The sequence below is a fragment of the Herpailurus yagouaroundi genome, unplaced genomic scaffold (genome assembly GCF_014898765.1).
Source record: "Herpailurus yagouaroundi ecotype Mexico unplaced genomic scaffold, PumYag 202, whole genome shotgun sequence".
Taxonomy (NCBI): Eukaryota; Metazoa; Chordata; class Mammalia; order Carnivora; family Felidae; genus Herpailurus; species Herpailurus yagouaroundi.
In genome coordinates, this window is record NW_024412433.1 from 13,834,064 (window position 1) to 13,860,768 (window position 26,705).

At 43.1% G+C, this 26,705-nt stretch overlaps 1 protein-coding gene across 3 annotated transcripts in view; it reads left to right on the plus strand.

Moving 5' to 3' along the window:
• The window catches only part of DOCK10 (dedicator of cytokinesis 10), a 270,818-nt gene extending 246,258 nt beyond the window's left edge, over positions 1-24,560 (plus strand). For all 3 annotated transcript variants that reach the window (XM_040450863.1, XM_040450862.1, XM_040450864.1), the window contains exons 49-57: positions 2,471-2,577; positions 4,026-4,148; positions 4,286-4,399; positions 11,912-12,058; positions 14,419-14,629; positions 16,052-16,242; positions 18,349-18,449; positions 18,602-18,740; positions 23,809-24,560. In XM_040450863.1, the coding sequence (XP_040306797.1) occupies positions 2,471-2,577; positions 4,026-4,148; positions 4,286-4,399; positions 11,912-12,058; positions 14,419-14,629; positions 16,052-16,242; positions 18,349-18,449; positions 18,602-18,740; positions 23,809-23,925 (1,250 nt within the window). In that variant the 3' untranslated portion in view covers positions 23,926-24,560. The remainder of the gene's footprint in view (positions 1-2,470; positions 2,578-4,025; positions 4,149-4,285; positions 4,400-11,911; positions 12,059-14,418; positions 14,630-16,051; positions 16,243-18,348; positions 18,450-18,601; positions 18,741-23,808) is intronic.
• Positions 24,561-26,705: the final 2,145 nt, after the last annotated feature.

A 26,705-nucleotide genomic window follows, 5' to 3' on the forward strand; every position in this document is an offset into this window, starting at 1 on the left:
TGGATTCTGTGTCTTCCTCTCTCTTTGCCCCTCCCTTACTCATGCTCTCTCTCTGTCTCAAAAATAAATAAGCATTAGGGGCGCCTGGGTGGCGCAGTCGGTTAAGCGTCCGACTTCAGCCAGGTCACGATCTTGCGGTCCGTGAGTTCGAGCCCCGCGTCAGGCTCTGGGCTGACGGCTCAGAGCCTGGAACCTGTTTCCGATTCTGTGTCTTCCTCTCTCTCTGCCCCTCCCCCGTTCATGCTCTGTCTCTCTCTGTCGCAAAAATAAATAAACGTTGAAAAAAAAATGTAAAAAAAATAAATAAGCATTAAAAAAAGTTTTTTTAATGTTAACTGGTTCTGACAATTTACAACACATAATAATTTATAGCACTGATTTCCTTTAATTAAAAATACTTCATCTTTAATGTTTGATGAAAGATTTTGTAACAATCACTAAAGAATTACTCTTTGCAAAAAATGTGGCAATATAGTTAATATATTTAATCTGTTTTCTATTGAAAAGCTTGTTCAAACCCAAAGGATATGACCTGCAGTCTACTTCATAACACTATCTTAACTTTCAAAATTCAGTGGAAAACTCCGTGTATGAAAAACACAAACAAATCCTTAGATCTGAAAATCAAAATAACTGAACGAAAGATAACTTGGACTTCAGTTACGTATACATATTTAATGAATCCCTTATTTAATTAATTAACATAATCCCTTGTTCTTCTAAAAATGCATATATTTTCTAAAGAATCTCAGTGGATTTTGCAAAAAGGACATATGAGCCCAGTTAACAAAGTGAACCGTGAGATAGTTTGAGGAGGAGGTCACACCTGGCATCGTGGCTTGTGTCCACACTAAAATTCAGGGATCTTCCTGCCTAGCTCCACACTAACTATTCAGCTTCATTTTTATATACAAGTCATCAAAATTAACATTATTTTGTCTAACATACCCTTCACCCCCACCTATTTTATATCGGAATCAGACATATATATACCGTATCTATTTTATGTCTTAATACAGCTCTGTAAAGACTATTTCAAATTCTAACAAAAAGAAAAAAAACTGAAGACACCTGATAAAACTAGGTGTCCGTTTGACAAATTGTGGGAACTTATATCCCAAAATTTTGTGTGAGACTTTAATATGAAAAAATTTTAAATACCGACTTTTAGACCGGAGGTAATACTGGACTATAACATATCCACTGGGAAAAGAATGTATTTTTTTAGTAAGCTCTAAGGAAGGTGATTTTTTATGATGCACTAGCATATATTCATATCCATTGGCATATATCTGAAGTCCTCAATATACTTTTACGTTATGATGTTTCCAAGTCACAGGGATAGAGTATCCCTTCACTACAATGTGCAAATAACCAGAATACGGGCAAATATGAGCAACTCCAGAAAGTACAGCTATTACAAGGATCATCATCCTGCAAGAGATGTATCGTGACTTTCTCTGCTCTGTCAGGGATATATATGTCCCTGCTCCTCAGTTGTCAAATATTTTAATATATGTTTAATTGCAGAAGGAATATTCTCATTTTTAAAAGTAGGGAAGTAGAATTTCTAATGCAAGAATTAAATTGCAGTAATTATCCTAATTATAATTTTTAGCACATTTTGGAGTGATAATTTAGTTACATAGCCAATGAGCTGATTATTAAAAATGGAAACATGTCACAAAAGTATCAGCTCGAATTCTAAAAGCACCTGCTCCAGGTAAGGCCCCGCACTGGGCTCAGTAATGAAAGTACTATTATTACTGCCTCCTGTTTTCAAGTGAGAAAACCAAGAGTAAGTGATACAGGCTGCCCTAGAGAGAGAGCATGGTGAGTTTGTGATGGGGCCAAAGTTCAAGGACTGGTCTGACAGTGTAAGCTGTGTCCCTGACTACTCAAATTCAGTTCCAATCCCTCCTCTGGGGACATGGCCCATTATCAACTGTTTTTATATATTATCTGTAGAGCCAGATATATTTGTTTTGATCTTGGTAGCCACGGTGTTAAGAAAATTTAAGGAAGTGTCTAGAAAATGCAAAGGAGTGAAAATCAGCGAGTAATGAGCATTGTTTTCATAATGCACTGACCATACCAGCTGTTTGCTCAGTATTAATGTTTGCGTCCCTTCAACCATCTTTTGAGATAGATAACTAATGTCTTCAGTTTGACAAATGGGAGAAACAGCCTCCAAGGGGTTGCCTAACTAGAACGTTGCAACTGTGTCTATCTACAGATTCTGTATTTTGTCCATGCCAGCTTCTCAAAGAAAATATGTCACCTGAAAAATGATACAAAATTAGAAAACAGGATCATTGGTTGCCTTGGAGAGAATATTTATCAACAGTCATAGTCTACCCATCTTGTTGACAGAGTGGGTTTTATTATGCTACCATGAAGAAAGGCATGCTCTATCCCAAACAGGATTTGGCTCAAATAATAATGTCTGATTTTGCTTGGTCCTCTCAAGGCATGTTCTCTATGGGCTGGCCAGCTTTTCTGAGCATTACACCAAATATTAAAGAAGAAGGAGCAATGAAAGAAGATTCGGGAATGGAAGACACACCGTACAATGAGGTTGGACCAATATAATCTAGTGCACAGTAACTGAGAAAACAGATGCGTTGAATTGTTACATTAAGCTAAATATGGAGGAGAAAATCTTATTCAGAAATCAAATAAAGTTACTCTAGAATATGACTTAGGCAAAATGAAAGGCAGGCTACAGTTCAGCTGAGAATATAAATATCAGATTCCACTGATAAAGTATAATTTTTGATGACTACTTAAACTAAACTTTACTTCTCTAAAATGGACCCAAATGTGTTCTATCAGCTCTTCTATAAGATATAAAATCTCTAGTCCTTTGGTAAATACAGTAAGGGATACTGAAAATTTTGTGAGCTGGTCACAACTTTTTTTTTAATGCATTAGAAAGTGTATTTGTAAATACACTTGTACAGAAAGGCTCACTAGTTTCTGCAGAAAACCTTCTGATTTGCAAACCATGGTTATTTTTCATTAATTGAAAGAAGTACTGATAATTGCAATAATTCTGATGAAGAAAATAGAGCTTCTTCATCAAGTAAGTAAAATATCTCATAAGCTAATTGTTTCTATCTTAATGTTACATCAATTGAAAAAAAGGATACAGAAAGCAAGTTTGGGGGCAGAGTTCAATTTAATTTTATAGATGGTTTTATATTCATTTAGCATACCTTGAAAATAAGCAATAAATGCAACTACATATTTAGATTAACTATTTCAAATAATGCTTCAGAGTCTTTTCTGCGAAGACACTGTTGAAAAGATTCCAACAAATAATTGACTTCCTTTAGGGAGTATATAATTTGATTCAGCTGAACATTTATTAGACCACTAGTATATGTGAGGCATTGAGTTAAGGTGGGGAGAAGAGCTAAATAACCCACAATTCTGGCTTTCAAAAAGTGTAGAATCTTGAGAAAGGCGAACGTTTTTCAGTATAAGACCCATCAAGTATAAATATACGCAACTAAAGGAAAATAACTTCTTACGTGACAGTGGTGGGGATGGAGATAGAGTTTGGACAACCATTCAAAGACCCTAGAGTTCCTATAAAGGCTCAGGGCAGTGGAGAGCTCATGATCAGATGTACATTTTAGAAAGCTGCTTGGAGAACAACACATAGGACGGACTGGAGTGCAAAATACATTATTAGCAGACCACTATGGGCGTTGGGGGGAAATGAACAGGGTTTTGATCCAAGGCAGTGACCGTGGAATGGAAAGAATGAGACAGACCTGAAGGCATTTCATAGATTCAAATTAGCAAGCTTGCAGGACTAAGTCAGTGATGGAAAAAGAAAGATCCAAGACACCACCATCCCCATGTCCAGGGTGGACGTAGATGCCAATAACAAAGATAAGAAACAGAGTAACCCCACTATGAAGAAAATTGACACTGTAGCAGTTTTGAAAACCTGGTTCAGGGAGGAACCACAGTGTTCATCGTGTTGAATCTCCTTTCGATTTGGGGAATTGCAGAAAATCCTGGTGGAGCAGCTCTACCTGTGTGCGGAGTTTCTTTGGAAGTCTGAGCGATATGAACTCATCGCTGACGTCAACAAACCCATCATCGCTGTCTTTGAGAAGCAGAGAGACTTCAAGGTACGTTTTCTAAAGCTAGACGCTGGTTAAAATATCCTGCTCTAAATTGGTGATTTACTTACAGTTTTCAAACGTGGAAACTGCCTATTTTATATGTCAACATCATCGTCACGAAACCCTTTGATTTATGGTTTCAGAAATTATCAGATCTCTACTACGACATTCATCGGTCGTACCTAAAAGTTGCAGAGGTGGTGAACTCAGAGAAGAGGCTGTTCGGTCGCTACTATCGTGTAGCCTTTTACGGGCAGGTAAGTTTACCAGAAGCTCCGTGGCCTGGAAATTCTGTTAAACAACTAAACTTTATCTTTCATTCTCGATGAGACGGCTGACTCCATGTGCCAGGGGATCAAGAGGATGTGGGTGTGTCTACGTACATATGAGGATTTTTCTGGATACACGAGTCCTGTGTTTGTCTACAAGAATGTACTGAACTGGGAAACAAATAGAGAAATCCATGGGCCTTAGTACAGATCGAGTTGAAACCAATGATTTCTAACTTTTTAGAGAAAGAGGACACTTATTTTTCAGCATCCTGAGCTGAGCCACCCAGGCACCCCGAACATTCCGTTTTTTCATTTTCACAGTTGCGATGACTCCTGCCCTCTCATTTCCTTTTCTTCCCTCCCCTCAGGGTTGCCTATAACTTTGTTTTCTCCTCGGAATCTTTTAAGGCTGCAGCTGAAGAAGTCAGATCCAGCCTGATCATTCTAGGTCATTTCCCATTGAAAAATGGATTTTGCCCACCTGATGGTTTCTCCAGCCCATATCTAATCTAGGCATGCTGACCAGGTAGAAATAAAATATGCTGCTTTCCTACCAAATTTTAATTTCTTTTGAGAAAAAAAAAAGTATTTTCCTCTAATCACCAACGGCAGCTTAAAGCTAACTTCTTTCTTAATTAAGAAAGATAAGCTTCTCTCTACCTGGAAAGAAAAATATCACCCCTTGGCCACTTTCCATGAACAGGTTAATCCAACTCAGATGTTCCTCCTGAGGCACAACAGCATCAGGAGTATGGAGATGGACAAAGCAGGTGGAAATGGCCCACGGATAGAGACTAAACGTAGACATGAGAGAGAAGCAGAACTATTTGAAGTGATACGTACATTGCAGGGAGAAAGCGTAGGAATCCGCAGATGAGAAGGAGAAAGATAAGGGAAGGGTATCTTGAATATCATGCAGAAAATAAACAATTTTTGACCTCAGTGAAACTAGCAAAAAAAAAATGGCAGGACACCCCATCGAGAAGGGAATGTGGGCATTGAGGGATTGCAGGAGAAAAACAGGGTTTCTAGGGAGTGGCCACAGACCAAATGAGCAGGAGAGAAGTGGCACACACGATGTGCACTCAGCTAACCAAGATTCGCATCGACAATCCTTCAGGCCGTCTTTCCAACGAACAAGTAATAAACTGCCATTAAGAGTCCGGTCGTGAAAACAAGATTGCCCACCTGATGGTTTCTCCAGCCCATATCTATTCTAGGCATACTGACCAGGTAGAAATAAAATATGCTGCTTTCCTACCAGATTTTAATGCAGATGTTTGTTCTTTTCTTCTTTTGGTCTTGATGGTTCCAGGCTGTGGTAAGTTTTCTCTCTCTCTCCATTTGCATGCCCTAATAATCCTCACACTTCCCTCCATATGGTTTTACTGAACCGTAACTTTTTTGTGTGCAAATCAGCATTGGGTACGATGGTGGGATAATCCTGCTTCCATTCATTTTGGAGTCATCCGGCATTTCCCGAACTAAATTGTGTTTATTCCAGTTATCTGAATTACAAAAATGTATCGTTTATTTTATGTGTGTATTATCATTCTGCACAAAGGGAGATGTAGTTTAAAAACCTACGTAACCACACGTACACTCCAGTGCACATTCAGATAAATACGAGCACCACGCGTTTGCAGGGCGTGTAGAGTAGGCTTAGTGTTGGAGATTGTCTGCTCATTTCGGACCACTGTGACTCACAGCTGATTATAAAGGGCATGGTGGTCAGAGTCTTAGAGGTTGGAGCAGTGGTCATTGATGGGCACCCTGCCAGTCTCCTGATCGGACCCTCCTCCTTTCCATACGAGTGTCGTAGAGAAATAGGGCTGTCTTTGGTGGGGAACTCTGAGCAGAGGTGATGGTCTCGATACCCAACACAAAAGATGACCAGTGGGCGAAATCTTTACCCAGTAGGGCAGAGTAGGTCTCTTGAGATGTGAAGAGAAGTGTATGGAAACCAATTTGACCATCAATTTCATATTTAAAAAAATAAAAATAAAATAAAAAATAAAATGATGAAAGAAAGAAAGAAAGAAAGAAAGAAAGAAAGAAAGAAAGAAAGAGAAAGAAGAAAGAAAGAAAAGAAAGAAATTTTGGAAAGGCAGCAGAGGCAGAAATATCACGCCGGCACCTAGAGCTCTGGAACACAGAAGAATTTTCTCATTCTGTGAACCATGTGAATGTGCCTATATTCAATCATTTTGTACCTACAGAAATGATTCCACATAATTATTGTCGATTAAGTTGGAAAGACAAATTCTTTCTTTATCCACACATTGTCTGACCGGTACATACCTTTTTGTAATTCTTTAAGCCCTCCCCGTGTCCCCACCAGTATTTTCTACCTTCGTCTATAAAATTGGGGCCATGGGTCCTTAACTCACCTACTAAAAGAATACTTGAAAACCCTTGTACTAAATAGACTGAGGGGGGCAGTGGGAAAGGTCTGGAAAGAGCTATTTTCAAATGACCTAACTTTGTTCTTTTTGCAGATTTCTCAATAACGTGTGCTGACTGTGCACTTGGTTTTTTTCTCTTTTAACGCTGCCAGTATTCTCAAGTGTCTTTCATTAAAAGTTCCAACCTAAGCCTAAACGTGTTTTGGAAAATCTGCAGACCTGGGTACATGCCTAAGCGTGGTACTTTCTAAGCCCAAACCCCAGCCCCCTTTGAACAAAACCTAACGGAGGTCATCTCGATACACGGCAATGTAGAGCCTTGTTCATCACTGTTCAGATGAAATTCAAAAAGCTGTCCCAGGACCCCAAGTGGAGAGTGTGAACATGTCTTGAACAGGAGCGGACAGTGCACATCACTTCACACTTGATGATGAAGAGATACTAACTCGATTTGAACATTTCCCTGAACGTGCACAGAATGAAAGTTCTAAAGATCTAAGATAAAGTCTTAACTACTTGATTAGCATAATCCCCGTAGTCAGAAATAATTTCTTTTTCATGATGGCACTTTATGCCCCTGTAAAATTCAGCTTTTAATATCCAAATTGGCATGTCTTGCAATCATGTTACGAAGATTATGGGAATACAATATGCTATAGGCTCTTTGCCTCCCTAAGGCCTTCCGGTAAATATTTTAGCGTCCCGTGTGGGTAGTGCTTTCATCACATGGTATTGGCTAGTGTAGTTATTATGTCTGCAAGGAGGCAGATAATAGAAAACAAGTTGGAAACTCCTTTTTTTCATGGTGGGGGCCTTAAGAACGCAAGTCTTGCATAACACGGATTTTCAAATGCAGCACCTGACGTCATTGACTGTGGAAATTTTACACAGAGCGGCCTATATAAAGCACCCTCCAGAGTGTCCCTGATGTATTCATTTCCAGACTGATGAAACAGCAGTAGTGATCAAACACCACCTGTAATCAATGAAATACTTAGGCCCTGACATTTAGCGTGAAAGCAAGCAAGCGAATACCCATTGCATAACTTAGAATATCAGCTAGACGCTCTTGGAATATATAAATGAAAGGCTTGGGGACTGTTTATTCCGGTGGCCAAAAGATACAGATTTCATGGTTCCCCATCTTGCCTGCATGGGTGTAGATGTGTCTCAGAAACTTGACAGAAAAGAGATTAAGAGGAGGAGAGAAGGCGGATGTGTAGTTTGAAAAACCACCTTCTGGTCGTGTGCTACACCCTTCTGGCTCCCCATGTATATGAAAGTCATTGATATAGACTATATTTTTAATACATATAATTTGTGTTTAAAATATATAGAGGGGCGCCTGGGTGGCGCAGTCGGTTAAGCGTCCGACTTCAGCCAGGTCACGATCTCGCGGTCCGTGAGTTCAAGCCCCGCGTCAGGCTCTGGGCTGGTGGCTCGGAGCCTGGAGCCTGCTTCCGATTCTGTGTCTCCCTCTCTCTCTGCCCCTCCCCCGTTCATGCTCTGTCTCTCTCTGTCCCAAAAATAAATAAACGTTGAAAAAAAAATTTTTTTTAAATAAAATATATAGAGATCTATAACACATATGTATTTAAAATATATATTGAGAGAGAGGTTTGTATTTCTATGAAAATGTTTGTCTGCATTCTTGTAGCTTAGCTTAGCATTTAGCCTTTTAATACTTTCGGACCCACATTTATACACGAGGTTCCTCTTTGAATGCATTCCTTTGCTCGTGAACTTCAAAATACTTAAGTAGAATAGCAGGGGCGCTTATATTTGACATTCCCCGTAATGATGCAGGGGCTTTGTGGATTCTGAAGAATCTTCAGAAACATCTAATAAGGAGTCAATTTTAGTTACCAGTTCCACTGAAGTATATTTTTATCATCATCTATTGCCTGCACGTTTCGTAACTCGTGGTTGTTAACTGCGCTGATTCAGAGTCCTTGTTTAACTGGAATATGTGCTGTTTCCTCACAACGACTGCTCAGAATATGTATCGCATTGTACCATGACATTTAGAAAGTCAAACTAGCAAGGGAAATGCAGAGATCACATTTCCCATTGCCACGAAAGGCAGTTTACTCGTAACCTTGGGGCGGAAGCAAAAGACAAACGAGCCCTGGGGTTGTCATCACCTGTGTCCCTACTGATGAATCATTTATTTCAGAGAGCTGGAAATTGAAAACTCCCCTAAGACAGTGTCCTGTGGCTCAGTGGGCTATGCTTTGATAGTTTCTCTGGGTAAAAGGTAAGCACACGTTCCCCCTATTTTCAGAACTGCCATTGACCTGGCTCCAGAAGCTCTTGCGTGATCCCCAGAAGATGGCAGATGAAATTTTTATTTTTTTATATTTTTTTTTTAAATTTTTTTTTCAACGTTTTTATTTATTTTTGGGACAGAGAGAGACAGAGCATGAACGGGGGAGGGGCAGAGAGAGAGGGAGACACAGAATCGGAAACAGGCTCCAGGCTCCGAGCCATCAGCACAGAGCCCGACGCGGGGCTCGAACTCACGGACCGCGAGGTCGTGACCTGGCTGAAGTCGGACGCTTAACCGACTGTGCCACCCAGGCGCCCCAGCAGATGAAATTTTTAATTCTTGCACGCCAGCTTCTTTCTACTTCTTACAGAAAATAGTCCCAACGGGTGTCTATTTTCAGGCCAAATGAGTAAATAATCACAATTTCTTTCTGATCAGTCACTTACCAAGATATTGAAATCAGCGTCAATAGACCTTTCATATAATAAGGAAAACTGTAGTTGCTGTGCAGAGCAGCTGAAGATGTGTATTTTGAAGCACTCCACACTCAGTTAGGCTGTTTTTCCTGCATGCCAGTCAGAGCTTAGATGGCTCTGCTGACACGGAATGTTTTTCTTTGTTATTGCTGTCCTCCTCATCAGCACTAACACACACCAAGGGCCTATTGTGTACCAGGCACTGTTCTCGGGGCCTCCCACTAGACTTCTGAGTCTGTACTGTTTCCATCATGCAGATCAAGGAGCAGGGATGAAAGGAAGTCACAGGTCATGACTGAGACCAGAGCCAACGGTCAGAGTAATGACAATAAGATCCTGCTTCCCACCTCTCCCTTGCTGCTAACCCTGGACTCAGAAATTTGTCAGTGGAGAAAAATTCACAGTGAAAATGTCTCTTTGTGCTAGTTTTCACAACGCGGTGAGAAAATCTTTTCCTGAAACTTGGAGACAGTTTTCTTATTGAAAAGGAAGTCGCAGATGTGGCTGTAGCGATTGCCCTGGGGGGGTTCTGGTTGATGGCCTCAGAAGTCCTGTTTCTCTGATGTGTCAGTCTGTCGATTTTAGCCACTAACTTCTGACCTTGAACCAGACAAGTCTTCACAAAGACAGAGACAGAAAAATCATGGCAGGCTGGAAGCCATGTGGGAACCGGGCCAGACCTCACTACCCCTACCAACTCTTGAGGAATGACGGTGAAGCACGTTTTGTGCTTTCAATACTCTAAGTCACTTTTTTTAGCAGTTTGGGGTCAGGGGACTCCTGTATTCAGCTGCGTGTGGTCTTGACCATTCTTTAAAAGAAAAAATCGTTCAATAAAAACATCTTTCTTAGAATCCATGGAATCTTTTCCAGTTATACCCGGTGCAAATACACATCTTTAAGATGTATGCCCTCTAAGAACTATTTCATTCATCTGCTTCTTCATTCAACGAAGGTAGAGTGAAATTCCCCTAAAGACCAGGCTCTGTGTTAAACACTGAACATGTACTGTTGGACAAGACACTTCTCTGCCTTCGAAAAGCCCAAAGTCAGTTCTGGAAACGCACAAGGAAACAGGCGATTACCTGCTTGACAAGAACTCTGCTGATGAACGAGTTCATCGTCTTCAGTTACAGCCCATTTACGAAACGAAGTATCCTGTTCACATGGTCAGACTTAACCTGGCAAAAGTGCTTTGCGAGCTTAAAGCACCATATGGTTGTGCATTTTAATCCTTACTCTTACATCAATCACCTCACGTTGGCCAAAAGTACGGCATTAGAATGCTTGCTGCGTGTTTTTTACATACAATGAATATTTCTTTTTTTAGTCAGAAATGAGAAAAGCAGAAAAAGTACAGCTAAGATTCTTTCTGACCTCCGGATCTTCACCTGGCCCTCAAAAGCCATTTTCATGAGGTAAACTCTGCAGTCAGAAGAAACCGTGAGAGCCTAGGTTCTTAACTCCCCACTTAATCCAGTATTCTGAGGCCACATGCATTCCACAGGAAATATGATGCTGTGTCTCTTCAAAGAGAAGGAGATGTGAAGATTGCCTCACTTGGTTATCCTCAGATGATAGAATCTTCCCGTCGCCCCCCCCCCGTTTCAAACCAGACAAATAAAATTAACAGAGGCTGAAACCTACTTGCTCCTATGGCATAAACATGATGGCATGGTTACTGTTTTCGATCCCCTATTTTAGCTTTGCAGGATTGTAAAAGACCTATTCACAAAGTAAATGGAATAATGAAATTGCATATGCTTGCATCGGGCGTCTGAAGACATATCACAGTTCTTTTTAAAATAGCAGCACTTGGGAACATACCTACCATATGTCATTCCTGTTAGGACAACGTTCCAGAGAATTATGGCTTTGCATCTGACATGATGTGGGGTGCATACCGACTCGTACCTCTAGGTACGTTTACATGACCTACAGAATTTCCTCTGCTCGTGCCAAAGACGTGAAGAAGACCTTATGAAAAAGGCCGAAAATTACTCCACACTCTGTGTTCTACCCCAGGCTGCCACATGAGGGCATTCTTCTCCCAAAATACATGCAAGCAGGTGTAACCACGGATTTCTGCAAATAGAGAAAACAGGTGTAAGGTTATCTCAGGAGGGTCTTTGGCCTGGTGGGGAGTGTTTCATTATTGGCTGATTCTAACATAATATTTTTTTTCTTTACGTTACTTTTTCTTTCAGTTTCATAGGGTGCTGATCCATAGCTTGGATAACAACCGAAGACTGGCTATATTATTTAAGTAAATAGCTTTTGTTTGTGTTTGTGATTTGCAATTAGAGTGCCCTAATAAAACTGGTGGTTCGTTGTGCGTTTCCCATAGGGCTTTTTTGAAGAGGAGGAAGGTAAGGAGTATATTTATAAAGAGCCTAAGCTGACGGGCCTCTCGGAGATTTCTCAAAGACTGCTCAAGCTCTATGCGGATAAATTTGGTGCAGACAATGTGAAGATAATCCAGGATTCCAACAAGGTAAAGGAAAATCGGCATCCATGCACATGTGAATAACTGACTCCTTTTTTTTAGTTTTTTTAGCTGTATCTGTTAAGGTTTTCATTTTCTGCCTGACTGCAAAGTAACCTGCCTCAACCACACGGGAGGTTTTGCCTGTTTGTTTATTGGATGGTTGGCGATTTTCTTTTTTTTTTTTTTTTTTTTTTTTGTTTGAAGATTTTTTTTTTTTTTTTTTTTTTTTTTTTTTTGGTCAAAAATGTTATGTGTGTTTATTTGAGTAACTTTTAGGTAACCTTAGAAACAAGTTACTAAATTCTCTATTTCTGCCATAGATTACTTGCATTTGAATAGCAACCTAAGGGTTAAAGTGATTGGGCCCACTGTTCCTTCCAGAGCTCACGGTGCACACGGGGTTAAGAAGAGGTGGCTATATGCAAACGGTTAATTAAATAGAGCCCAGGGAGTTCCTCGGGAGACAGGTCTAAGTCACAGGGAGAAAGTTCAGGGCTCCCTGAGCAGATCATTCTTGGCTGGGCAATGCTTCACGGAGGAAGGATGTCTGATCTGGGAATCGCAGAGTGAGAAGCCGTTTGCCGGAAGCAGAGGGCATTCTGAGAAGCCCGGCACAGGCGATGCGAGGGAAGGATGAGAAGGGGGCACAATGGCAGGTGTCTGCAACACAGGTTGGACAGAAAAGTATAGCAGAGGAATGCATCTCAAAAAGCAGGTTGGTGCCCAAGTGGGGAGGCCGCTGTTGGGCCACCAAAGAAAAGGTCTCTTTTCTCCCCTCCTCTTTTACTCAGCTGGTATTTGGAGGGATCGGGGCATGAGATTCCTGGGTCTGGGCAGAAATTGTCACGATGTGCCCGTCACTCTCTCCCTTAGCTTGAAAGGTAAGATCCCCTTCCCCTTAAAGATGGAAAGAACTCGAATCACCCTCACGGTGGCACTCCTAAATAGGAAACATAGGGTTCCCAGTGAGATGAGAAAAATGCCCAATTTAGTGGCAGACATCTGCAGTCTTCATTCCATCATGGCACCTTCTATCAGCTGGTGATCCATCTTGGAGAAACTAGATAACCACTCTGAATTTTTTTTTTTTTAATCTGTAAAGTAGATACAGTTATACTCATCTTACAGTATAATTTTAGGAACATCATAAATAAGTTCATGAGCTTCCTCAAATTTCTGGAATCAGATAGGCAGTGAGTACGTAAACAGATGGAGAAAGCTGGAAGAAGTTTAAAAATTCTTCCAGAAATCTTTAGAAAAGAGGCTGAGAATCATCTCTTCCAACCTTGAAAATTCCCTGGCTCTTCTTGGGACCCCCTAGCCTGTCTTCCTTGCTATTTCTGAAGCTTATTCACCAAAGCAGAATTAGTAAAGAAATTATATAGGATGATTTATTGCAGATAAGAGAAGGTATTAGAGAAACTGAAAATAAATATATTTGCAATCATGAGACAGGCTAACCAGTTAATCCACTCAGCCAACAAAGCCCGAGCCCAGGTCTAGGTACATGGCTGAATCATCGAAGGACAAGGAGATATATTTCTACTCTTAAGAAGCTTGTTTTCTCCGGACACCTGGGTGGCTCAGTCGGTTGAGCGTTCAACTTAGTGTAAGGTCATAATCTCATGGTTCGTGAGTTCGAGCCCCACTTCGGGCTCGCTGTTGTCAGCGCAGAGCCGGCTTCAGGTCCTCTGTCCCCCTATCTCTGGCCCTCTTCTGCTGCTCTATTTCTCTCTCTCTCTCTCTCTCTCTCTCTCTCTCTCTCTCTCTCTCAAAAATACATAAAAAGAAAAAGGAAAAAAAAGCTTGTGTTCTAGACAAAAGTGAGGACATGCACTACAGAAGAGAAAGAAAAGAGGGGCACCTGGGTGGCTCAGATGGTTAAGTGCCCAACTTCGGCTCAGGACATGATCTCACGGTTCATGAGTTCAAGCCCCATGTCCGGCTCTGTGCTGACAGCTCAGAGCCTGGAGCCTGCCTGGGATTCTGTGTCTCCCTCTCTCTCTGCCTCTCTCTCTCTCTCCCCCCTCTCTGTCTCAAAAATAAATAAACACTTAAAAAGAAAAGAAAGGATATAAGTGAAACGCCTTAGCCAGGTGCGTATGTTTGGAAGAACGTCACTATCGGAAAGCTTGGCTCCAGTCCTACCTCTGCCACCATCTGGCTGCTTGACCGCAGTCCGGCCAGTTACTCTTTCTGTGCTTCCAGGGCCACCCAGCCTCTGAAAGGATCCGACTGCCTGTTCTTCCCCACAAGGACAGGGACAGGCCCGCAGGGTTTCAGCGGGGGGGACGCAGAGCGCCCTGCTCGCTTCCCGGAGCACCTGTGGCTCACCACTCTCTTCCCCCGTTAACGCGTCCACCCAGGTAAACCCCAAGGATCTGGACCCTAAATATGCCTACATCCAGGTGACCTATGTCACACCATTCTTTGAGGAAAAGGAAATCGAGGACCGGAAGACGGATTTCGAGATGCACCACAACATCAACCGCTTCGTCTTCGAGACGCCCTTTACGCTGTCGGGCAAGAAGCACGGCGGGGTAGAGGAGCAGTGCAAGCGGCGCACCGTGCTGACCAGTAAGTGCCGCCCGCGGCTGGGCAGAGCGCTGGCTGCAACGCGGGCCCCCTGGTGGGGGGCGGGGGTGGTTGTAGTCTCGCAGACAGCCACCCGACATGTGCGAAATTAGGAATGCTGGCCGGGGAGAGCTGGCGTCCCCCCCTTGGGAAGTCAACCAGGAGAGAAACCGCCCCTACGGTTACCTCATCCGCCCCTTCCCTGTAGATGTCAGGGCCGCACAGGTCATGGTGCCGGTGTCCCGGGAACAGCTCTGAACTTAACCACTCGTCCCTCCCTGAGCCCACCCCCGGTGACTTGAGGGTTAGCAGCTCTCAGAATTGTGTGCTTGGGGCAAGATTCTAAACCATTCTGGAGCTGGGGCTCCTCACGTGTCAACTGGACGCAGGGGATGACCTCCCACATCCCTTCCAGCGCTGTCTAGAGCTACTCTAGGAGCCGGGGAGCCTCTCGCTTACTGAGCAAACGTGCCGTGAGCGCCTGCTAGGTGCCGGGCGCCGTTCTGGGAGCTGAAACAAATACAACAGGACTCTTGCCCTCAGGGTTCACGGTCTGGTAGGAGAGAGCCAAGTAAAGCAAGACGTTCAGGTGAGCAGAGTATGAGAGAGAAAATGGGAATACGCAGGAGGGGCCCCTCAGGCCGACAGAGGAGAAAGACGCACAAGGGTATTCTAGAAGAATCTTGATGAGCAGTCCTGGATAGCGCAATGGATACAAGAATAGCAGCGACATCCAGATGACAGGACACATTCATCTTCCGGGAAACTTTTTCAGAACTTTTATCATAAACGATCAGAACAAAGAGATCATAACATGCTATTTGGTGGAGACGGAAGCATTCGTTAGTGTGGTTTAGTGTCGTTTTTATTTGAATTATAAGTTGTGAGGGAAACTGTAATCTTTTCAGTGGTTGGAGACTGTAAAGGCCTTAATCCAGCCCATAGAACGAGGACATGTTGGCCAGCCAGGTGCACAAGAGCAAGCCAGGCAACATTAGTTGGGCCAAAACCTAAGAGACATTAGACACCATGGTATACAAGAGAAAAAATAACACATACACAGAAAAAGTGCAGGGTGGAATGTGCTGTGTATAAAAAAGAGATACAAGGGGGGCCCCGGTGGCTCAGTTGGGTAAGCGACCGACTTCGGCTCAGGTCACGATCTCGCGGTCCGTGAGTTCAAGCCCCGCGTGGGGCTCTGTGCTGACAGCTAGGAGCCTGGAGCCTGCTTCTGATTCTGTGCCTCCCTCTCTCTCTGCCCCTCCCCCGCTTGCGCTGTATGTGTGTGCGTGCGCGTGTGTGCATCTCAAAAATAAATAAACATTTTCCAAAAGAGAGATAACAAGATCATCTGGACCTTCAGGGGTACCCTGGACGCCTCCCTAACCCTCAGGCCTCACATTCTCTCGCGTTGCTTCCGTGCAGCCAGTCACTTGTTCCCCTACGTGAAGAAGCGAATACAAGTCATAAGCCAGTCGAGCACAGAACTGAATCCTATCGAAGTGGCCATTGACGAGATGTCCAAGAAAGTTTCTGAGCTGAATCAGCTTTGCACAATGGACGAGGTGGACATGATCCGACTGCAGCTCAAAGTCCAAGGAAGTGTCAGCGTGAAGGTAGGCATTGTCCAGAGCAGGGACGCACACGGCCCGTGGCACCTGGTACCAAGTGCCCTGGAAATTTCTGACAGAGGATGTGAGAGCCATTTTTCTGTTCTGATACCATCCGCAACTTTTTCTGAGTCTTGAAAACTTTGTTTTGGGGCGCCTGGGTGGCTCAGTCGGTTGGGCGTCCGACTTCAGCTCAGGTCACGATCTCGCGGTCCGGGAGTTCGAGCCCCGCGTCGGGCTCTGGGCTGATGGCTCAGAGCCTGGAGCCTGCTTCCGATTCTGTGTCTCCCTCTCTCTCTGCCCCTCCCCCGTTCATGCTCTGTTTCTCTCTGTCCCAAAAATAAATAAACGTTGAAAAAAAAATTAAAAAAAAAAAAAAAGAAAACTTTGTTTTGTTGCCAGTGCGAACACCAGGAGATGAACCTTTTTTTCTTTTCTTTAAGTTTAGCTGAAATAAAATCCTCCTTTCCCATCTTCTCTGCATAAACTCTATTCTATATTCGAAAATCTAATGAGTGAACGAATGAATGAATGACAAATACGGCTGTCTCGTCAATATCTGTCCGTAAGAGCCTCACGAACATGTTCAGAAACAAATCCTTTGAAAATGTTTATTGGTTCACAAGATGTGTGTCGGTATTTATCTGAGTGTCAGGGGCCTGGTAAGGCAGCAGATGGCCTGCTCACTGTGGGTGATTAAAGAAAAGAGAACAAACGGACTGTTTGCAGAGGTATAAGCAGTATTTAGGACAAACAACACGGTGGGCACAGGAGCTGACAAGACCGAGGGGCTGTTACCCACCCCTAGATCCGGAGCTGGAGAGGAGACAAGAGTGAGTTGAACAGAGCGAGAGCTCGGAGAGCCAGCTGCTGAGGCTACCTCTGCCAGATAGAGGACCACACAGAGGAAACCCTGTGGCCAACAAACCCAGCCCGGCTGGGACCAGGGAGATTCGGGTGAGGCACTCACCTCGGGCACAAAATGTAAGTGGGCATCAAAAACCTCAGTACCCAGGATAGAATAATATTTGTGCGATGCCAACAATTTATAATGAGCAAAGAGTTAAAGTTTTAAACAAAGGCAGGCCCGTAACAATGCCGTGTGGAACTACATAGGAGCCCGAGGCAAAAAGGACAAATCAGTGAGGCCGACCCTCATGTTGACCTGCTCGCCTCTTCCCCGCCCACCTTTTCTCCGTGTCCCCATGGCTGACTCGAAATAGTAATAATAATTTTTTTTTTTTAAGCCAGAAGGCAAAAGAACCATTGCTGTCCTCCAAACGGGACAGCTTCTCTCAGCATAGAGCTGTGTCAAGGAAGGTGGACGTTGGACCGGGGGGCACGACAGGGAGCATCCAGAATGTTTAGTCATTGTGCCATGCCGGCAATACCTGGCCGGCACGGGCATCTGAAGGCAGCTCGAATACAGTGTTAGCTTCCTTCTGCTGTGACCTTATTCCTTCCAAGCCCCACAGTCACATGAAGAGACCATAAGCACTAAAGGGTACGGACTCCTTCGTGAACGGAAGCCTACGCATGTGTGCGCGCAGGAGTGGGTCCTGGCATCGTGCATTCATTCGGCAAATCTGATAAATGCCTCTTCCGGCCGGAATGTAGGCCAGGCTGTTAAGCGGAATCCGGTAAAACAGTGACTCCCAGGGTGGTGCATACGCGCGAATGGCTGCCATTAATAGTGAAGTGTTGACTTGAATGTGAGTAGAAAAAAAAAAAAATAAGTAGTACATCACCCATTTGATTTCACAGATATTAAAATTCAACGTGAGTAAATCAAAACGAGTCTAGGTTTCAAAGATATTAAGAAAATAACGGTGCCAGCCGAGTGCAGACGTGACAAAAAATGTGAAACGAGGGACAAGTGACCGTTTGAGAGAAGGTACCGTGAGGTATAGCACGCAGCTGGATCCTTCAATAACTTACTGACTTCTGAGTGGGGGGACAGCAGAGAAGACAGGTAACAAATCGGTGGACCCCGCAGCAGCATGAGAGGATGTGGGCGCTGCATGATGGAAGCTACTCCTTCTAGCTGCGGAGAAGGCTCCAGCCAAGGGGGAGATGGGTTTCTCCTCAGACGTTTCTCTTCTCCCCCCACAGGTTAACGCTGGGCCGATGGCCTACGCACGAGCTTTCCTTGAAGAAACCAATGCGAAGAGATACCCTGACAACCAAGTAAAACTTCTGAAGGAAATATTCAGGTAAGCTTTTCTTTGTCGGAATGTTCTGGAACTCCTTCAGGCAGGAGCCACCCGCCCGACCCTCTCCAAGGCAGCAGAGTCTCACCGAGGCCCGACTTTGCGTTGCCGCTTTCTGGGGCTGGCTGTTAATTTGCTGACTGCTGTCCCCAAAGGCAATTTGCAGACGCGTGTGGACAGGCCCTTGATGTGAATGAGCGCCTCATCAAGGAGGATCAGCTGGAGTACCAGGAAGAGCTGAGGTCCCATTATAAGGACATGCTCAGTGAACTCTCCACAATCATGAATGAGCAGGTAAGACCTTCCTGGAGGCGGCCCACGCTGCCAGTTCATAGGAAGTGCCCATTTTAGCCCCGGTGCCAGGAGGCCTGTAAATGCCTCCTCTCTTTCGTGACCACCATGGCGCTGAGTTGCTCCCTCCTCCACGTACAACACTCCGTGCCTCTCCAAAGAGAGATCAGGTTGGGGAAAAATCTATTTAAAAAACAAAAAAGAAGATGAGAACCCAGGTGATTTCCGAAGTTCTCAGATATGTTTAGCCAAACCATATGAGCTATTGGTTTTCTAGAACAGATGGAACCTATTAGACAGTAAGGAACAGCGGGCGACGTTCCACTAGGTTTGCTGCCACTCCCGTCCCGGATGTAGGACGTCCCAACTCCCAGGCTGTGACACGGAGTCCCACAGTTCCGCCACCAGGGGTCTCTGCGCCATACTCCAGAGGAACGCCAGGACTAAGGGCCTGGCTCATCAAGATGGAGACTGCCTCTACACAGGCTGGGCCTCCTGAAGATGTGCAGAACTGGGTAGAACTCGATCCTCTACCCCACCAGCAAGTTATCCATGATTTCTGGCATGTAGCCAGCATGTTCTATAAAGCTGTGCACAAAATCTGGATATTCATTAATCACGGTATTTGGGAGGGACACATAATCAAGTGGTCCAAAGCCAAGCGCTATTCTTTGGCTTCCCAGCATCCATCAACTCTCACACGGGACTTGGACATCTATCTTATTACCCGTGGCCCCCTCCAGAAGTTAGATGTGCTCTTTATGGAATAATTGAGGGAGGGGGACAATTTGAATAATCTCCTGATAGTGCCTCATGCATAGTAGCCACTCACTAAAAATGCATTTCCTTTCGTCTCTTTAAATGGCCGAGCACTGGGGCGCCTGGGTAGCTCAGTCAGTTAAGCGGCCGACTTCGGCTCAGGTCATGATCTCACGGTCCGTGGGTTCGAGCCCCGCGTCGGGCTCTATGCTGACAGCTCAGAGCCTGGAGCCTGTTTCAGATTCTGTGTCTCCCTCTCTCTGACCCTCCCCCATTCATGCTCTGTCTCTCTCTCTCTGTCTCAAAAATAAATAAATGTTAAAAAAAAAAATTTTTTTTTTAAATAAATGGCCGAGCACTATCCACACTATTCACAAAGCCTGAAATGTATCACATGAATGTTTTCTTCTGAGTGCATTTCCCACATGTTTCTTTTTTCTTCTTTTCCATTTCCTTTTACTCACATTTTAATTTTTTTTTTAATGTTTATTTACTTTTGAGACAGAGGGAGAAAGAACGTGAGCAGGGGAGGGGCAGGGAGAGAGGGAGACACAGAATCCGAAGCAGGCCCCGGGCTCTGAGCTGTCAGCACAGACCCCGACACGGGGCTCGAACTCACGGACCGTGAGATCATGACCCGAGCCAAAGTCGGACGCTTAACCGACTGAGCCTCCCAGGCACCCCTCCTTTTACCCACATTTTAAACTCTCCAGAGTAGCCAAAAACATTGGTTAATGGACTTACGTTGGAGATCATTTATCTTCCTGGCTAGGGTTCCTCAATGAGGGATTATTATTAGTGGTTTCAGATGATTAAGAGGTGATGGGAATTAAAAACTCAAGAGGGATGCCTCGCTTGCAAGGGGTGATCACATCTGAGAGTGAAACAAAAATAACAAGCAATGGATCTTAAAGTTGGGAAAGGTGGTCAAGAAATGCTTGTTTCCAACTGTAAATTGCATCTGACCTTGAAACTTCTGGCCAAAAAATGCTTTTCTCTTTTTTTTCCTGACAGCTTTGTCACGGTCCGTGTCTGTACAGCTTCTGTTCCTCTGTGTCTAGTATTTCCCTCAGTACTATAAGCAAAAGTGGTATGTTTTTCTTTCCTTATGTCTACACTGTCCTTTGTGGCCTTCTAGTCTGCCTACCCCTTCCTACTTGTTCATATTCCCCAGACATCTCCATAGTGACTAGTGTTCTCTGAGTGTTTCATTAGAAGAACTTTATTTCCATTTCAAGATAGGTTGATGTGGGGTGGGGGGAAGCTTGCCAATCAAAGTTAACAACTTAGCTTTTTTTGTAAGTTTATTTTATTTATTTATTTTGAGAGAGAGAGAGAGCACACACCTGCAGGGGAGGGGCAGAGAGAGAAGGAACAACAGAGAATCCCAAGCCATGGAGCCCAGTTCAGGGCTCCAACTCAAGAACCGCGAGATCATGACCTAAGCCCATGACTTGAGTCAAAATCAAGAGTAGGACGCTTAACTGACCGAGCCACCCAGGCATCCCAACAACTTAGCTTTTAAAAAGAAAATTCATACTCCCCCAATTTATAAAGTGTATTTGATTGAGCTCATTCGTATCCTAAACAGAGGTTCCGTATACCTCAAATTGGAACAAAAACAAAATAAAACAAACAAAAGAGACAAAGACAAGAACCAGGTGATTAAGAGGAGAGAAAAATAATTTTTTTCCCCAGGAAACCTTTGCTAAAAGAAGCAAAGTCAAAACAAAGGTTCTGTGCTTCCTGGAAATTGACACAAAGAAAAGAAATGGATGGATGGCACAGATCATATTATTCAGTAAAATAGACAGATTTGTCAGCAGGAAAGATCGACTTTCTCCCAGTCCTGGAAATTTGTCACATCAGTATTTATATATGGGACAATGACTACAATATGTGTCCTGTAACATGTACATGGTATCTTCAAAAAAAGTTTTCCTTAAAACTGATTTACTCTACTACATTTCCACCTTAGATTGAAATGAGGACAAAGTATTAACTCCTAGCTCTGTAAAAGAGAGTCTAGAGGAAGAACTGGTTAATCGATAATTATCAATCATAAGTATAAATTGTCCATAGCAAAACATAAGTTATCTAGAGCAAAAGAAGCTATTGTCATGGCAAGTACTGACAAGTGTTACTTGTTGGTTGTAATGAACAATTTCCTGAAATCAGAAATAGCCAGTGATAAAGATCTACAAAGTCCACAGTATTTTAAAAAATGGGTATTTATCTCAGTTCAGATTTACAACAACAACAAAAATTATTTGCTTCTTTTCTCAATTTTCCTTAATGAAAGGCACCTGGCCATAATGATTGGGTTCAAAGTGTACTGGAGGGAAGAGTAGTCAAATTTTAGTATAATCCTGTAATGCATGAGCAAACCATAATCTGTAATGCATGAATACATTCACATACTTTTATACTCATGACATGTTCTGGGAAAAGTTACATATATAATTACAGGGAAGAGAGAAATTCTACCATTGAACTTTTAAAAATAGAAATAGTGGGCATTCACTTTTGAATGTCCCCTCTCTGAAAGCTTTCCTACCATTCTTCCTTTTGATCTTATACTCTAATAAACTTTAGCCTGCTGCGAAAGAAAAGGAAAGAAAAGGAAGGAAGGAAGGAAGGAAGGAAGGAAGGGTTAGAATAGATACAGAACTTTAGAAAAACAAAAATAGAATTAATTGGGGCACCTGGGTGGCTCAGTTGGTTGAGCATCCGACTCCAGCTCAGGTCATCATTTCACAGTTCGTGGGTTCGAGCCCCTCATCAGGCTCTGTGCTGACAGCTGAGAGCCTGGAGCCTGCTTCGGATTCTGTGTCTCCCTCTCTCTCTCTGGCCTCCCCTGTTCTCTCTCTCTCTCTCTTTCAAAAATAAAAAATAAAACATTGTTAAAAATTAACAAAAAGAAAGAAATAGAATTAATTATGCAACTCATTCCAAGAGTGTCCAGAAAAATCTCAGCTAACAGGGTATCCTAAAGCCACCTAATTAGTGAAAGAAACGTCAGTGTAAGGAATGAGATGGAAGAGGATAAAAAGGATAGACGAGATAAAGCAGTTGGAGTTGCTAAATGACAGGCAGACAATAACTACCTTTATAGGCAGCCGGGAACGCCACACTATTTTATAAGTAGCCAAAACATCAAAGCGTCCTTTAACGGAGGCGTGAGACATACATGTAAGTAACTGGATGAAACATAAATATAAGATGCTCATTTGGAGTTGGCTCCAGCGGTGAGGACGACAGCATAGTGAAGTCAGCAGCGGGAATGGATCTCAAATATAAAGTACAGAGAGAGGAACAGATCCACTCTGCCACAGTGCCAAGGAGGCAAGATGCAAAGTCATATTGTTCTGGGAGCTTCAGATACCTTATGCACACATTTCCCAAATTACTGGCACAGAACTTGTGGCGTTGATCGTAAGAATTTGTTGGCAGTATAGGGTACCCAGATGCTTGGTGCCTTGTGCAGACAGAAGTGTTAATCTGTCTTAGAAGAAGGTTAGAGCTAAACCACAGTAATTTGTGAAGCTAGTGGGAAAATCTTCATAACTAGAAATTTGAAATATTCATTAAGTCTTTTCTTTACAGAGATACATCTTAGAGATGTCCAGGGGGTCTACTCTTACTGTAATATTTACATTTCATTATTTGAACAGATCTGACAGGAGAGTATTATTTGACACGTTAATATTATTTTCAAAGTCAGGTCAAGGTATATTTTTTTTCGTACATTGAATTTCCATTAATGCAAACATTTAAATGACCTTTCAGATGCTTCCCTTTCTTGTAGATGATAATATGAATTACAAACTTTTAAAGTAAAGTAAAATTCTGGAATTATTCAGATACCATCATAAAGCGGTTCACTTATAAATTCATATGTGATAGCTGAAGAGTACCGTGAAGCTATTTTTTTTCAGTATATGAAATTTATCGTCAGATTGGTTTCCATACAACACCCAGTGCTCATCCCAAAAGGTGCCCTCCTCAATACCCATCACCCACCCTCCCCTCCCTCCCACCCCCCATCAACCCTCAGTTTATTCTCAGTCTTCAAGAGTCTCTTATGCCGTGAAGCTATTTTAAATCTTGCCACAATGCTGACGGCAGGGGCTTGGAAAAAAAAAAAAAATTCTTCAGAACTACTCTAATAAGTACATTTGCAAAAGCTTGCAGAATCCTTGTGGGGAAGAAAAAGGTCCTTGTTCTGGCTTTTAATTTCGCGTTTGGTGATATTAACATGAAACTCTTGATCTTCGCTCTGTTTTGTCCTGTTGTATTTTGTCCTGTCAAGATTATGTGCAGGGACGACCCGTCAAAGCGCGGAGCGGAGCGAACCTGTCCTCGAGTAATTAGCAGGCCGGCTCCCCCTTTACCCACTGTCTCCATCTCAGCCAGTGAGGACGCTTGAAGGGAGGTCTACTGCATCAGACACGCCTCGAAGGGACCCTTCTGAATTTGTAGCTCATCTCGGGGAAGAGAAAGACTTAATTTATTTGAAGTTTTTATAGTATTAATATTTTTTTTTTTTTTTACCTCGCTAGCTTGAGAATTTCGCCAGCTTTCGGCTTTGCACATTTCTTATGATTTTTTTTATTCCTTTGAGCAGCATTGATCAAGCCAAGCTGAATATTTGCCGTGAAATTCCAACGAATGTGTAGCTCAAAAGCAAACCCTAAGTTTGCTGTCAGTTATAATATGTTCAATACCAAGTCCTAGTACACATATTTTAAAGGTCAAAGTGAATGTTTTTGTAACATTTAAGCATATTCCAAATGTAAATAGAAGATTGTAAAATATATGGTTTTTACCAAATTTAAAAGAGCCTTTTTAGTTAATACTTATGACAGTGCTAAAATTATATGAATAACATTTCAGATACCATTATATTAAAATATTTGTGTATGTGTACAAACATGTTGATAAATACTAATCTCTAAAGTTTGTGGAGTTCCTTTATTTGTAATATATGTGCTCTCAAAAGCAATGGGATGTGAAATTATGTATTTTGTTGTTCATAGAAATAAAAAATACAATTCCTTTGCATTTGGTTCCCTCTTGAAGAGTGGGTGAATTGCTCCTAAAAGTGGTTCACTGCTGGACGTCTGCTAACGCAATGTTACACTCACTCCCTGCAGTGCCTTTTCAGGAAGGCAGGAAAAGAACTCAACCAGCAGCCAGGCAGTTCTTCCAAAGATCAATTGGATGGGCCAGGGGTTTCCAAAGTTAGATCACTAGAATGGTTGGGGAAGATAGAATGAATCAGAATCTTAAGGGTTGTGGTATTTAATAGGACTCTTCACAAATATTCCATCCGTACGCTCTATAAACCTGTGGTAGGAGTGCACGTTCCTGCCTCTTTTGAAGTTAGACTTGACCACGTGACTTGCTTTTGAAATGTGAGCAGAAGTGATGTGTGTCATTCTCAGGCAGATCCTTAAAAGCCAGTGGGTGGTGCTGCCCAGTCCCTTCACCGAAGCAGTCACATGGAGATGAAGCCTCTATCAGCCTGAGTCCCCAAGTGACCACAATGAGCACACACACACACACACGCACACACACACTAACCTTGTCGAACTAACATTCCCACTGATAGTCTGAGTAAGAAATACATTTGGTTGGGGCACCTGGGTGGCTCAGTCGGTTGAGCGTCTGACTTCGGCTCAGGTCATGATCTAGCGGTCCGTGAGTTCGAGCCCCGTGTCGGGCTCTGGGCTGATGGCTCAGAACCTGGAGCCTGCTTCGGATTCTGTGTCTCGCTCTCTCTCTGCCCCTCCCCCGTTCATGCTCTGTCTCTCTCTGTCCCCAAAATAAATAAACGTTGAAAAAAAAAATTTTTTTAATAAAAAAAAAGAAATACATTTGGTTGTATTAAGGTCCCCACGATTCAGGACCTGTTTGTTACTGCAGCATTATGAGCTCATCCTGGCCGACCTGTGTTTTCAACAGAGTTGTGACTGATCTCCAGCCGGGTCTGGGAACCACTAACACATCCTACCTCCTCCCTCAGCCACCCCTGTCCCCCAGCCAACGCTGGCAGCAGTGAGACTGATCTGAGCTGCCTCCAGATGCGGAAGGCAAGCTCAGGAATATCATTTTATATTCATCCTCCACAGCCCTTCCAAAGGTCCAGCCTCAAATTAGGGTACTTTGGCTGAGTTCGTCTTTCTCCTTCAAAAGTCCGTTGGCCAGGGTCTACAGAGGGCCACAAAGGAAGGTCGAGCTTAGACATATTTAAATGCTGTGAATGCAGAAGGGATGGAACAATATGTTAGATGAGAATTCTGATCACTCAAAATGTATGTAACTGTTCTTTTCTAAAATAGAACTCAGTGCTTTATTAAAAAACAAAACAAAACAAAACCCTGTGATGAGCTAACATCTGATACAAGGTATCACTCCAAGCTTCATCCTGACTCCAGCTCTCTGGATATCTGTCTGGCTGTGTTAGAATCTTTGTTCTTCTGACCTAATTTCGCATCATTCCAGCCCCAGGAACTTGGGAAGACTCTGCTCGTGCTGTTGTTCCCTCCCAATTCCCACCCTTAGCTTCAAGTCCTCGAGCCCATCCCAACACACTCACCCCCCTGCCCTGACACTGTGAAACATGGGATGCCTGTCCAAATCTGCAAATAAAATCTCTAAGGAAGTAATCGGAAATAATAGATTTTTTTTTACTCCCACTAAATAGTGTAGTTTTGCAACCTCTCTAGAAAAAATCAACTAAGACCATTCTGCCTTAACAGCATCAAAACTCACTCTGCAGAATCCCAAAGTGTTGTGTTCCTTCCTTCTTTTTTTTTTTTTTTTTAATTTTATTTTAGAAAGAGAGCACACAAGCAGGGGGGAGGAGCAGAGGGAAAGAGAGAGAGAGAGAGAGATTGAGAATCTTAGGCTGCACACTCATCATGGAGCCCAGCACGGGGGCTCAATCTCACAACCCTGGGATGACAACCTGAACCAAAGTCAAGAGTTAGAGGCTCAACTGACTAAGCCACCCAGACGCCTCTCCTTCCTTCTTTAGACCAGATGCATTGAACTGGCTTCTCCGACTGAAACCAACACACACGTCTTATCTGTTCCACATGGTGTCTTTAGTGTTTTCAATTAGATATCAACACTTAAATATTTGGACACATAAAATTCCAGCTTCTTGGTATCTGTTAAAAGAATCAGGCTCTCTGGCAATGC